Source organism: Brachyhypopomus gauderio, chromosome 2 (assembly GCF_052324685.1).
Source record: "Brachyhypopomus gauderio isolate BG-103 chromosome 2, BGAUD_0.2, whole genome shotgun sequence".
NCBI classification, from domain to species: domain Eukaryota; kingdom Metazoa; phylum Chordata; class Actinopteri; order Gymnotiformes; family Hypopomidae; genus Brachyhypopomus; species Brachyhypopomus gauderio.
Window position 1 is genome coordinate 25,340,654 of NC_135212.1, and position 13,608 is coordinate 25,354,261.

At 45.7% G+C, this 13,608-nt stretch overlaps 1 protein-coding gene across 1 annotated transcript; it reads right to left on the bottom strand.

Annotated features, from left to right (window-relative positions):
• Positions 1–1,586: 1,586 nt before the first annotated feature.
• Positions 1,587–13,153, bottom strand: ddb1 (damage-specific DNA binding protein 1). Its single transcript, XM_076992390.1, has 27 exons — positions 12,993–13,153; positions 11,848–11,996; positions 11,609–11,725; positions 11,290–11,511; positions 10,731–10,845; positions 10,475–10,572; positions 10,210–10,368; positions 9,996–10,079; positions 9,775–9,891; positions 9,500–9,602; positions 9,037–9,112; positions 8,823–8,931; positions 8,455–8,633; positions 8,200–8,363; positions 7,874–7,981; positions 6,100–6,307; positions 5,774–5,869; positions 5,243–5,354; positions 5,029–5,152; positions 4,735–4,899; positions 4,527–4,621; positions 4,237–4,407; positions 3,971–4,080; positions 3,052–3,221; positions 2,755–2,854; positions 2,512–2,638; positions 1,587–2,339 (listed from the first exon to the last, which is right to left on the bottom strand). The coding sequence occupies exons 1-27, from the start codon at positions 13,051–13,053 to the stop codon at positions 2,256–2,258; spliced, it is 3,423 nt and encodes a 1,140-aa protein (XP_076848505.1). The 5' UTR covers positions 13,054–13,153; the 3' UTR covers positions 1,587–2,255.
• Between the last annotated feature and the right edge of the window lie 455 nt (positions 13,154–13,608).

The window sequence follows — 13,608 nt, forward strand, 5'->3', positions numbered from 1 at the left end:
CTGACTAGTCAATTGTTTCAGAACAGATGTGCATTTCGTACTGTACGCAGTGTCAGCGTTTATCGCGTTTAAGATGCAGAGAAAGGCTAGAAATGCTTTTTCTGTAATAACCAGCACATTCAGGCATGGTGTTTGAGACACTGATTGGGGTATTTATTATTAGCCTCTCCTTCCACTGTGAACTGGTCCATAATTCCGCAGTAACTGCTTGTGTTTTATACGGCACTGGTCCATGCGAGGATCAATGGACAGTCTATGAGGCTGGTTCCGATCCAACTCATGTTCCTCATGCAAAGGAACAATGAAGTCACAATGGTACGTGTGTACATCACCCCAGCACTATGGATCTTTATGATGTGAAACTACAGGGTTAAATATTATTGGTGTTTTGCTATTGAGGGAGTATAGTGCTTTTTTTTCTAGCTCTGCAGGTAAGCCCTGCTACTGGGATAATGTCATTAAGAATAAATTGGAATAAAAAAAAATCGACATCAACCCAACCACCACAGAGAGCAGAGAACATGTTTCATATACATAGCTCACAGATAGAGGGCCTGCACTGGGTGGTGCGTGTGTGACAGTATCATCCACTTGATTTCTCTGTAGAGAAGATAGATCTGCTACTCTATGGGGATAGAACATTTTATCTGCCATTTTCAGACAGAGTAACAGAAACCACCCATTCACTCACTCACACGCAGACCAATCAGATTTCTGGTCATTTTCCATCTATGTCCAGAGTTCATTTTCTCAGCTAAAATATTATTTCCAAATACACAATACTTATTTTTTTCAAAATACTGAAACAAAGTTATTACAGACTGGTTGTGAATATGCTGCCCAAACCCTCAATAATGCAACTTGTTTCTTTTTATGTATGTATTGCATCCTTTTTACTGGCATACTCTGCATACTCTGAACCTAAATAAATCTTTAGTGGGCTCAGACAAAGCAATTAAGAGCATCTAAACAAATACAATACAATATTTGTCTAGAAATACTGCTGCCCTCTGCTGGCAGTACGAGAAGCACTTTGAGGTGAAGCATAGCGCACCTCTGCATTTGCACATTACCCATGTTTGCATTTTGTAACCCCATCCCCAGCCTTCACTTACAAGACGTGTGTCATCTTAGCTTTGCTGGCCCACCATTCACAGCATAAAATGTTCATGCTAACACAGATGGAGCTAACATGATAAAATGTGACTAAACCTTCATAGCCAACCTTGCTTATAATGGAGAGCATCATTAGCTAGATCAATAATGTAATTATAATCCAGCCTAGATCAGAGCAATCCATTCTTGTCCAGCTGTATAATTGATCAATCAATCAATTACCTAAACAATTGCTCTTTATAAGCAGCAAGACGTGTGGCTCTTACCACCGTCACTCGTGTTGTTTAGCACCAAATGCTGTGTGCACCCCCCTCTACTACACGCACACTCACTTCACACACCAGGCACTCTCAACAGCATTTTGAAAACAACCCTCTAGGTGGCCTGGCCACAAAATACATGGATAGAATGAATTCCCTAAAAATCAAGTTAATAACTACTGTGGAGAGTAATTGCTATTAATTCACATACTGGGAACAGCAATTTTTTATTTAAGTTCTGTTTATAGTAAGTCATGAAGACAAACATTCATCTTTATAACACATGCACCTAAAAACAATCTGAAACCAGAACAGGCTACGGAAGCAAGCTTTATTTAAAGAAAAAAGTGGGAAAACACACAGACAAAATGTGTCACTAGTACATGTCTACTGATCTTCCCCCTCCCCCCACATCTTGTGATCAGGCTCCTTCTGTCCCCAGATCAGTGCTCGTGAGAACACCTAGCCACATGTTCCTAGCAATGCAGCAAGTGCATCAGAACAACTCACAGCCCTCCCTTCTCCCTCTCCGTCTCTCTCTCTCTCACACACACACACACACACACACACACGGACGCGCGCGCACATCTTCACAAAGAAGAAAAAAATGTCAGAATTTAAATTACACACATACAATCGCACTCCCAGACTCCAAAGTGCTCACCACTGCAGGGATGTGCGTGCGTGTGCGTGTGCATGGGCTTATTTTGGAGCAGGAGTCTCTGTAGAGGGAAGGAAACTGCAGCTCTGCCTTAAGGAGTGAAACACATGGAAAAGAAAAACCACAGAGACACAGACACACACTCACGCTCATACTCACGCTCTCACACACCCGTCAGGGTATTTAAATCTATGTACAACGCGCTTGGGGCAGAAGGGTTAGTGGATCCTGGTGAGCTCCTCTACTATCTTAATCACTTCGTCCACCGTGGCCTCACGCTTCATGCCGCTGCCGTCGTCGATCTGCAGAGCGTGCGCGCGCGCACACACACACACACACACACACACACGGAGGAAGGCAGCGTCAACACAGCTTGCAGCAGAATGCATGCGTCCGTCGGCCGCTGAATTTCCAGAAGGCATGATGCGACTGGAGCAAAAACAAGAGTGAAACATCACAAGGCGTTGGGGATACCTGTAGTGTGCTCACCACCTCCTGCATTTTAGCGCGGCCCAGATCCAAGAAGCTCTCGATGAGGTCTCCATCGATGAAGCCCGTAGCCTGCTCGGTCTTACGCTCCGTGTTGAAGGACCTCCAGGTGGTCTCAGTTAAGGGCGTTTAACTCCAGACCAAACCCAACTACGCCACAGAAAAACAAACCTAGCGCACTCAAACCTCAAACAGGTGCCGGCGCACGTTTGTGCAGAAGGATATAAGCTGTGTTCGATCTTGCCCACGCTCTTGATGACCTTGTTCAGCCTATTCTGCAAGTCCATGAGCAAGCTGTACCAGCCCTCCGACAGAGACGTCACCAGTCCTGAAACGAACGAGCGCACGCAGACCTTCGTCACAGAATTTGTCAAAGGCTCAGAGAAACATTTCCGATTTAGAACCTTATTCATAACCTGAATCCAGAATTTTGGACATTTTTAAAACTGTAAAAAAAAAAATCTTTTTCGCCTACTTATACAGAGCAAGAGTAAGTTCCAGAGAAAGGGGTGGGAGTTTTCTTACCAATCATCCCGTTGACTGTGCCAAAGAGCACAGAGCCCTGGGTGGGTGTGGAACTCTCTCCCAGGTTCTGGAGCACCAGGGAACCGTGACAGAACACATTTACGAACTCGCCTAAGTGGAACACACCCACCTCCTGCAAATGCTGTCTTTCCTCATCAGTGGTGGCAGCACTGAGAGAGAGAGAGAGAGAGACGCAATAAGGTTAGGATTATCAGCTTTAAGTGTATTAAACCTGAAGTTACTTTTTAGTACTTTTCACACTTCAACGAAAGCGGCTAATTAGATTGTAATTTCTGCAGCTTCCATTGCAGTCAGTCAAAAGGCGGCAGGGATCGATCTACCCAAAGTGTGCAGATTAGCCACAAACCACGGGGCTCCTCTCCAACTATAGGCTGCTATACATTACACAACCTGAGTGGCAGCCTGTGTAGAACACACCACTACTGTGCTGTAAAGGAGTGCCTGCGCTGTAAAGGAGTGTCCTGGCCACAGTGCTGTACAGGTCCCAACACTGTTTACAATGTCTAACTAGCAGAAAATAACTCAAAATAACTCTTCATACTTATACTTCAATAACTCTTCCCTTAATGCAGTGGTTACCAAACTTTTTCTGCTGTGCCCACCTTTAGTAGATGAGAATATTTTTGCGTTTGTAGTTTGTGTGAATCCACTGATGTAGTAGAGGTTATGAGTTCAAATCTATGATCTAGATAACTGGAACTGTGACTCAGAGTCAAAGAGGGCAGTTTCAAGGCATCTTGGAGGGCAGTTTCAAGGTACCCTGTGCCCTTGGCATACTGAATTCAAGCTCATCTGCAATCTGTACACAAGTTGCCCCCAGGTGTGACAGAGCAGGGCAAAAACCTCTTGCCGCCATATTCAAGACCTTTAAGGCGCTGTCAGGACCTTCTACTCTTACCTGTCTTTCTGACAGACAAAAAGGTTAAAAGCGTTCTCTGCTCCAAGGAAGTTATCATCATCCAAAATCTCCACGGCACTCATCCAGTTAGGATTGAAGTCCCGAGCAATCTGGACAAAAGAAATGAGAAAGGCCATTTCGGAGTCAAGGACACGAAGGAATGAAAGCCTGGACAAATGGAGGTCAACACCCATGGTGTCGCTCTTCTCTTTAACACGCTCCACATTCAGGAGCGCTGAACAAAAGCACAGCTGGGAAGCCCTCACCTCTTCAAAGTTGCCCTCCATGGGTTTGTACATCAGCAGCAGGACAGATCTCATTAGGTCCCCCACCAGGATGAAGTCCCCTTTGGTCTTGAGATACAGAGCCATTATGTTGTTATAATGGTTGCACTCTGTCCTCAGTTCTTTCTCCGCGGTCCACTCGTACAGGCGCACCTACACACACACACGGCAAAAAATATGGCCCTGTCACGAACATGAAATGTATTCATTCAAGCAGTCTGTGTGAAAACCAAAGAAATGCACATAAAAAAAAAACAACACAGGACACTCACGGTGCTATTAATGCTCGCCAATAATTTGCCATTGAACTCCACCATGGAGTACACAGCTCCCTTGACCTCCTTTTCAGCCACTGTCTGGAGTTTACCTAGAGACAGGGGGATGTGTCTCACCATCAGATCATCAGCCTCTCAAGAACAGACGCTCGAAATCAAAAGAACAGACTGCATGGATGCATGACGTGAGACCATCTGTCCTTACTGTCCGTGTAGTGGAAGACAATGATGCGTCCCTGTTTAGGCTCCGCCTCCTCGGGGTAGACCATGGCGGTGCCCACGATGAAGTAGACCGTGGGGTCCTTGCCCAGCCTGCAGGACACGAGGCTCAGTGCATATTCACTGGGCAGGAACTGGTGGGCGTGGAGAACTGTGTGGGGGAGGCAGCAGGCAGAATGGAAAGGTCGTTTTTCTGCTCAGCCAGCGCGGCACATACCGAGTGCCCCACGCTTTACACGAGGCGTGAGGGCGCGAGGGTGGAGTGAGAAAAGACCCACACCTTCGAAAGTGTTCTGGTCGACCACGAGCAGGCTGTGAACCTCCACCTCCTCTCCGAAGGAGGTCTCATGGGGGGAGGTGCTGCTGGGAAACAGCTTGCTGGAGCTCACGCTGCTGGACAGGGCCTGGGGAGGGGGACAAAATGGAGGTCCTGAGAGGGAGACGGTGGTTGGGGACGCCTGGGTGGAGGTGGGGAGGGGCGGAGCGGGGCGTACCTGGGTGCTGGCGCTGGGGCGTACGGGGGCGGTGGTGCCACTGGAGTCCTGCATCTCGACCCGGCTGGACAGGACGCCGAAGCACTCGGACACCTCCTGGTAGCAGATCCTCCTGGAGAAAGAGGAGGAGAGAGAGAGAGAGAGAGAGAGAGAGAGAGCGAGAGAATGAGGGCACGTCTGCCGGAGCGGAGAACCGATAGAGGAGCTCTCAGAACGAGAACCGATGGGCAACATTTACATTCAAAGCCCATTTGCAGAAGCTGTTTAATTTCTCCTCTTATTTATCCCTTGACTAATTTATGCTTAAAGCACCAATTAGAAATTAGTGCATCTTGCAGGCTGGTCTTTAGTACCACTATCAAGACTTTGAAATTAGAGTGCACCTACTAAACAGTCATTTGCTGTGTTCTCCATTAATAGATTCACAGCCAATTCTGTGGCGTTTGAAGCTATGCCACCGAAGGAAAAACAAAGTAAATAAAAACAGATACTGAGAAATAACAGCAGCTCCATTAGTGTTGTGAGACTTACTTGGGTGATTCATAGAGAGGCACAGTGCGAATGTGGAGTTTTTGTATTTCATCGATGGTGCCGATGGTCAAAGTACTGTTATTGGCCAGTGCCAAGCTGCCAGATAAAACAGACCATGTGAAGACATTCTTGGACAAACATTTCATAAAACAAACAAACTCAGTTTTATTTTCTGAGGAACACCTCCAGGCCACCCCACTGTGACTCGTTTCAGCGGGCCTGCTATCTGTTCAAACACAGACAGCCGCTGGGTCAAAGGTCTCCTTCAGCAATACACAGAATTGTCTGCACTTCAGCGTTTCAGCGGCACACAGGTGCGCACACACCTGTCGGGGTAGCCCTCCGAGTTGAGCGGGCACATGTAGTTGACCTCCTTGAGGTTGACGTTGGAGAAGACGAGCTTGTGGTTGCTGGAGTAGATGACAGTGGGTCTGTCGGAGCAGGCGAAGACGTTGGAGGTGGAGAGGGAGCGGAAGGTGCGCAGCACGGTGGGCTGGGTGCCCAGGGTCACCTTCTTACGCTCACTCAGCACGCCTACGGGCCAAACCACGCACGCCGTCAGGGAACAGCACTAGTTCACTCACATGTGGCTCGCACAAGGAAGGAAAAAAAAAACAAAAAAACAAGAAAAAAAAAAACCCCAAACATCTGGCAGCTTAGTAAATATCACATTTGTTTGCACCATGTAAACCATCTGTTCAAATGCAGACAACATGCAAATGTTGTCATGCTTATAATTAAAAGTCTCCAGACTTCCGCCTGCTGGGTGTCATCTTTTTTTGTGTGTGTGTTTGTTATTTTTCTCTTAACAGCTGGACGGTACAGGGATGGTGCTGGCACTCCTCATACAACCCCATCCTGATTTGAGCCTCAATCAGATGGAGAATGCCACGGTATTACATATTCATATATGGCTAAATTAAAAGACAGGCTTTGAGACGGGTCCTTACAGGCTATTTCCCAGTCTGCTGTCAGCTCTTTCATTTGAAGCTAATATGCAGGACATGGTCCTCCATGGAAACAGCAGCACATGATCAAATTAGCCAGACTGCCTTTACACAATACATATGAATTTAAAATGTTCCTATTTCTGTAATACATAACTCAAAAGCCTATTTAAATCTAGTTTCTTATGTCTATTTTTCCATTCTATTTAACCCCAATTACAAAAAAAGACCTTTTGCTACTGATAATCAAAATATGCTCAAGCTGTAAAACACTATGCAATGGGATACTGCAGGAACCAAACACAGCACAGTTTCAAAATGTAAAAATATCACAGATAATATGTATTCCAGTATTCCAAACTTTACCTGACTGCACAGCGTGTTTCTTGAGGAGAGGTTTGGCACAGTGCCACAAGAAACTGAAAATTGGCATTCATTTCCAAATCAACATCTGAGATAAGACTGCCTGCAGTGTTTCTTTGGTCTTCAGTGTATTACAAAATGTGTTACAGCGGTCGAGCTACACCATGCCCTGCTCTGGTGTGTCGGGGTGCACCATGCCCCGGCTCCTGGCAACGTCCTCACGTCAACAACGATGTCTTCACACATGAGTGTTCAAGACAGAATTAGTTTTTACAGGCTCTCCACAGCTTAGGCTGCACGCAGTAATAAGAGACCTAGTTTTAAAAAATAGTATTTATGCAGACTGAATACAAATATATTCTCTATAACTCATACATGTATGCCATTATGTAGAATGGAAATGGGTTATTTCAAGAACAGTGAATCCCCTCTATGTTTGCGGACTACTGCTGAACAGAAATATTTCTGCCAGTTACATACAGGTGAAGATCATGGTTGAGCTCAGAATTAGGTCTGTATATATTGTCACAGCCCTGTGTATATAGGAAAATTTAAAACCATGCCTGATTGAAAATTTCCAAAACGGATTAAAAAACAGCAATAAAAAAAGTACTATTGCGTTCACTTATTTTAGCTTGCACAACTCCCCCAAAAAAAGTGTTACACTTTCTATAACCAGTGTAATAGTTTGCAGCCTAACTACAAAGCCAAGCTATCCGTTCCAGCCAGGTTCCAGCTCTAGCTCGTTAACCAGGTCAGTGAAGTGTGAACAGCGTGATGTTTCTCCAACCTGTCTGGAGATCCAGGCCAAAGTAGAAGAGTGCTCCGTCTCCCAGAGCACACAGCAGGTAGTGGCTGCCCTCGAACGTGGTCATCAGGATGGAACGTGGAATGATCTCTGAGAGGCAGAGGCGAAGAGGGACACAGCCAGTTACTCAGCCATTAAACCCAGCACGACATCCTGGTGCTTCTGAACAAGCCCATGAGAATGTAAACCTGCCAGCAGTTATGTAATATTCCCCAACCCCGCCCCCGTTATCCCGCTCAGCCAATAGCGACTTTGCTGTACAGAACAGAACGGCTCCTCCTTCCCCTGGAGCTTGGTGTTACTCTCACCTCCTCCCAGCATCTCCTTATGCAGGGGGCTAAAGCAGGGCAAACGTAGCACCCGGGCCGAGATGTCTGTCCACAGGCCCACGGCGCACAGGCCGGACTCTCCCCCACTCTCCCCCAGTGGGGTGATGTCCAGGCAGGCCACCTCGTGCTCCATCTCCGTGGAGCTGTGCACAAACAGGGTCAGACAGGGGGACTCCACTGGCATTAGCTCCTCCCGGTGCCGACCCCTCCCCGACCCCACGCCACTCCGCGTACCTGATCTGTTTGAGCTCTCCGGCGAGGATCTGCAGGTAGTAGAGCACTCGGCCCACGGCCAACACCACTTGGGTGGAGTTGCAAGCGGCCACGCTGATGTTCCTACCCTGAGGCTCTTTCCACTCACTCACCAGAGCCTTGCTGTCCTGAGTAACCAGCCGCACTGAACCTGAAGTTATCTGAACACCCAAGACACAACCCATTTAATTACTTAATTACTTGATTAATTCAAAGCCTTAGAAAGATTGTTGAGATTAAAATAAAACGCCAGACCATTAGGAATAAACAGGCTCGGGTTACATGTAAATGTGCTCGTAATCCTGCATTGGCGTAATCCTGCATAAAAGGAGAGGTGGAGAGCGGAAGACCTGAATTAGTTGTTGGTGAGCCACGTTTCCACAGAAGAACGTCTGCTGGTTATCCACGAAGCCCGGAAGTTCTGTCTCCTCCACCTCCTCTCCACTCAGCATCAGAACCCTGAGTGGTACATACACCCAGACCGTTAACATGCTGCAGCAGCCCGCAAAGCCCTGACACACCCAACGCATGAGACCGGCATTGCGGTCTCGGTATAAGCCTAACCTGGTCTGGCCAACGAAGGAAAGCACCAGCATGTCGTCGGTCTCTCTGCCCGCCTCTGAGCGAAGAGGCCACAGCCCTATACGCACAGCGTGAGGGAGCGAGAGAGTAGGAACGCCGGTTTAATAATTCAAGACTGCACATTCGAACCGTCAGTCCCCAGTGTTTAAAGCCTATAAGCCCTGAAGGAAGCTTTCAGATATGGCAGTTTGATCAATTTTATGACAACTGGGACCACTGTCACCTTTCAAAAAGTAGCTGTGAAATATCAAAGAATTGTCGATTCTGATGGAGATATGGAGCAAGAATTCAGCACACCATCTGCTGCATGGCTCATTTCAAATGTTCATAAAACCTGAGGTGTAGTTATTTATATAAAAATGGAAAAGTTCATACGCACAGCTCCCAAAGTAGCTACCTTTGACAAGTCAGCGATTAAGGCAAAGAACCCTCAAGTGAAACGGACCTTTGATGCCGGGCAAGTCGATACTGGCGTGTTCATGAATTCCGATGCCATTACGGATGATTCTTAGAGAACCCTCTTTAAACGCCCCGGAGCAAGTGACCAGCTGCAGTTGCAAGCACACAGTCAACACCAGAAAAATCATCATCAAAAAAGCATGAACGATCTTTGGCACAAAAGGACATGCAATAAATAGAAGTGAGCTTATGTATGTTTCTAGTCAATATCAACATGCAGAGTAAAGTGGAGAGAGCAAGTATACTGCTGGACCAGCTCACCTGGCCTTGACCTTGTCTCTCTAAATCCACTACACACATGTCCACTATGGGGCCGAGGTTAGTAAACGTCTCCATGACTGCTACATAGGAGCCCTGCTCGTTACTGTCCACGTTGAGCTACAGAGAGAGAGAAAGAGAGAGCGAGAGAGATATTAGAGACAATTTAGAGTTTGGCTCAAAGTGGTAGAACAAGGTTAGCGGAGCTATTAAAAGTGACTGACCTTCACCAGTTGAGAATCCCCAAGCCTAGAGCCTACAAACACCACTCCGTTATCCAGGTACGTGAGACATTCAGCGATGGAGGTCTGAAGGAGTCAGGAACAAACACAATGATCAGCAAGTAGTTTAGCATTTCAATCTATGTTTCTCCCTCCCCGTTACAAACATCTCTCCCCTCCCTCTCTCTCACACACACACACACACATGCACACGCACCTCTCCCAGCAGTTCCACTCGCAGGTCTTTAAGTACCATGGATCCATCCATCAGTTCCTCTTTTTCCAACAGCAACATGAAGAGCCTTCCATCCATGTCACCCAGCAGATACCGAGAACCATTTGGGTCCACACGGTTATGACACACAATTGTGCTTTGCTACAAATTTATAATGAAAAAAGAAACAGGCCACAGTTACTCAAGCCAAAAACAGCAATTTCATAGCAATTTCACCAGAAATTGTTTAAGAGTTCTAACAAATTACCTTGATTGTTGGAGGGGCAATTGCCAGGTATTTGTCTCCATTGTGATACGTAATGGACTCTTGGCCAATAATAATGGCACCACCAAATGGCTCAGGAACTGCAAGGAACACACACATGCAGTGACGCACATGTAGTGACGCACATGTATGCAGTGACACACATGCGGGTAATATATATCATTTGTCTGTGAATGATGTTCAACCACACATCATGTAGGTCGTGCCCATGCCTGGTTCCTATACCAGTTCAGCTCACCTGGAATGACCATAGAGGCCTCTGCTTCCACATTCTCCTGCTTCCAAGGGCCCTTGTTGAACTCCTTCTCCTTCAGAGAGACCTCATATGTCTTCACATGCCTGCCCTGAGGATCCTAACCGAAAGAGAAGAACATGCCAACATGAACATTTCACCTACAGCCACGTCTGTGCTGTCTGCCTGTCATGTTTGTTTGGATTAGACAGGACTGCAAGAACAAAACTAACAATAAAAACAATATCAAAAAATTAATAAATAAAATAAAATATAAAAAGGTAGTCACCCAGTCATGGAAACTTAAGATTTAACCTTGAGCGGAAATAGATTCAGGTCCAAACATTAAACAAATAAAACAAATGTTTTTTTGTTTTTAACGCTTTTGAATTATTAACCAAATCTACAATATTAAAAAAGTTATTTATTTAATAGAAGCGAACAAATTAAACTATAACTCTAAATAGAAGTGAAAGCACAGTTATTCTTCTCTTACAGAAGGGGTAAATCAGTCAACACAAACAGACTAAGGCAATACAATGATTCAATGTGACATTCAGTGTACCTGGTATATAAAACAGACAGTGGGGGCCTGGCAGCCATAAAGGAAGTGCACATCTATAACCTGCAGCTCCTCCAATCGAATGTTAAAGGCCTTAAGTTCACGGTTGTCTCGATCCAATGGGATGACTTTAAAGAGACCGTCATAAAGCCGCAAGCCAATCATGCGGCACTCGGGATCCACAATGCCGATAATGCCGGTCTCTGATGGACGCCCAATTCGATCCTGGACGAATGGGGAAAAAAACCGTTGCAGAAAAGTAATGCCTGCCATTTGCAGTGAAAGCTCCATTTAAACGTTCAGGTGTGGTTTGCAGTAATACCTGGACATTGCCATGTGCACGAGTGATGATGTCAATGCTGTCTCCATTCTGTTTGTACTCAAGGATGCAGGCGTTATACTTAGCAGTTAAAATGAACAGCAGGTCCTTACTCTCTCCCTTAAAAAACACGATCAACAAAACAATAAATTAAACAATAAAAATCAAACTAAAGTCACTGTCATCCATGTCGCGACTCACGCTAGCAGAAAAAAAAAAAGACATATGGTTTCGTAACCCACCTTAGGCCTGAATAACTCCATAACGGCAATCTTGCCATACATGCCGACCTCTTTGACAGGTCGCAGTCCCTCGGCAGTGACCACATAGATCTCGAGTCGTGTGTTCTTTGCTATAAGCAGGTTCAGGTCCTCCGCAGACGTGAAATGCCCTGTACACACAGAAGTAGAAGATCAAAGATAATTGTATTTGTGCACATTATTGAACAGTTACATCAAAAATGGCATCTACTACTCAGACCCACACAACAAGCATTTATATCATGACTACCAACAGTTCCAGTAAGCTGCCCAAAAAGATGCATGGACTACGATTTACATTATCACAATACACATGCATAATAAAGCTTACTTGTTCAATTCTGCAAAAATGTCTAATTGTAAGTTTCTAGAACATAAATGTGTGCAGCTTGCATACTTTAAATATCAGACGTTTGGATTTGGAGTGGTTGTGTAGGGGCAGAGGAAGCCACATGTGACTAAGGTCACTGGTGAACTGGGCAGCTGTTCATGAGCATCTAACCTAGCCAGCTACGGAACCGGCTAGAAAATAAATAATATGGGTGAGACGCTCTCAAAAATGGTGACTTGGCAGAAGGCGAGCCAGGCAGCTACATCAACACCGAGCTGCGTTGGTGATCTTCCACAATCACGAAACGTTGGTGTTATCACATTACTACACAGCAGCTTTCTGCCACAAACCCCCCAGATACCAAAATACCAGACAACATAGTTATGAACGTAACATTAATTTTAGCTACCTAGCTACCGTTAAATTCGATATTAATTATTATTATTATTATTAACAGCCGAGACTGCATCAGAAAACCCAGCTGCAGTGGGGAAACTCGACCACCATATTAGCTAACGCTGGCTAGCTAGCTGGAATTTAAGCTAATCCAATTTTAAATTGTTTACGGTGCCCGCAGATTTCAAAAGGAGCATAAAAATCCCCAACCACGCAAAAAAAAAAGCTGAGCATGCAGGAGTCCAAATATAGTTACATGATTCTAGTTAGCTTGTTAGCTTAGCTAAAGCTAGCTACCTAGCTACATGCTAGCACAACAGGCCCAGCGCGGGAGCCGTGAGGTAACGGCACTTGCGGGACGGACATCGACTAAAAAACACGCCGTGTGTTGTTAACCCACCAGTTATGCAGGCGTTGACTGCCGTGGGTTTCTGCGCTGTTACAACGTAGTTGTATGACATGGCGTTCAAGTTCAAAATACGAACACCTTAAAAAAAACCTTATTTACTACTTATCTTCAGCTTCTATGTACGATCGGGAACACACAGAAGAACCCAAAGGCGACAAATCAGCCCATCAGCGTTACAGCGCCACCTGCAGTTTTGGAGCATATACGACTGCGACTGATGATCTGAGTAAGATTTTGTTGCTGTTGTAAAATTGTATAATAATAATAATAATAATAATAATAATAATAATAATAATAATAATAATAATAATAATAATCTTTATTTGTATACCTTTCATGACTGGGGCAGTCATGGTCCTGTGGTAGGGATTCCCAGGCCTGAGGCCATGACTGATGACTGAGGTGCCCTTGAGCAAGGCACCTAACCCCAACTGCTCCCTGGGTGCCAGGCTAGGGCTGCCCTCCGCTCTGGGCACGTGTGCACCACAGCCCCCTAGTAATCACTAGTGTGTGTGTGTGTGTGTGTGTGTGTGTGTGTGTGTGTGTGTGTGTGTGTGTGTGTGTGTGTGTGTTCTAATTGCACAGATGGGTAAATGCGGAGGACAAA

Bases quoted from the DNA above. Each gene is read 5' to 3' on its own strand.
- ddb1 (XM_076992390.1), bottom strand. From the start codon at position 13,053: ATGTCATACAACTACGTTGTAACAGCGCAGAAACCCACGGCAGTCAAC. The intron at 10,080-10,209 runs GTGCGTGTGCAT...TGACTCCTTCAG, and splicing joins GAGTGGAACTGCTGGGAGAG to ACCTCCATCGCTGAATGTCT. The intron at 4,081-4,236 runs GTGAGGGCTTCC...TCTTTTGTCCAG, and splicing joins TGGAGGGCAACTTTGAAGAG to ATTGCTCGGGACTTCAATCC.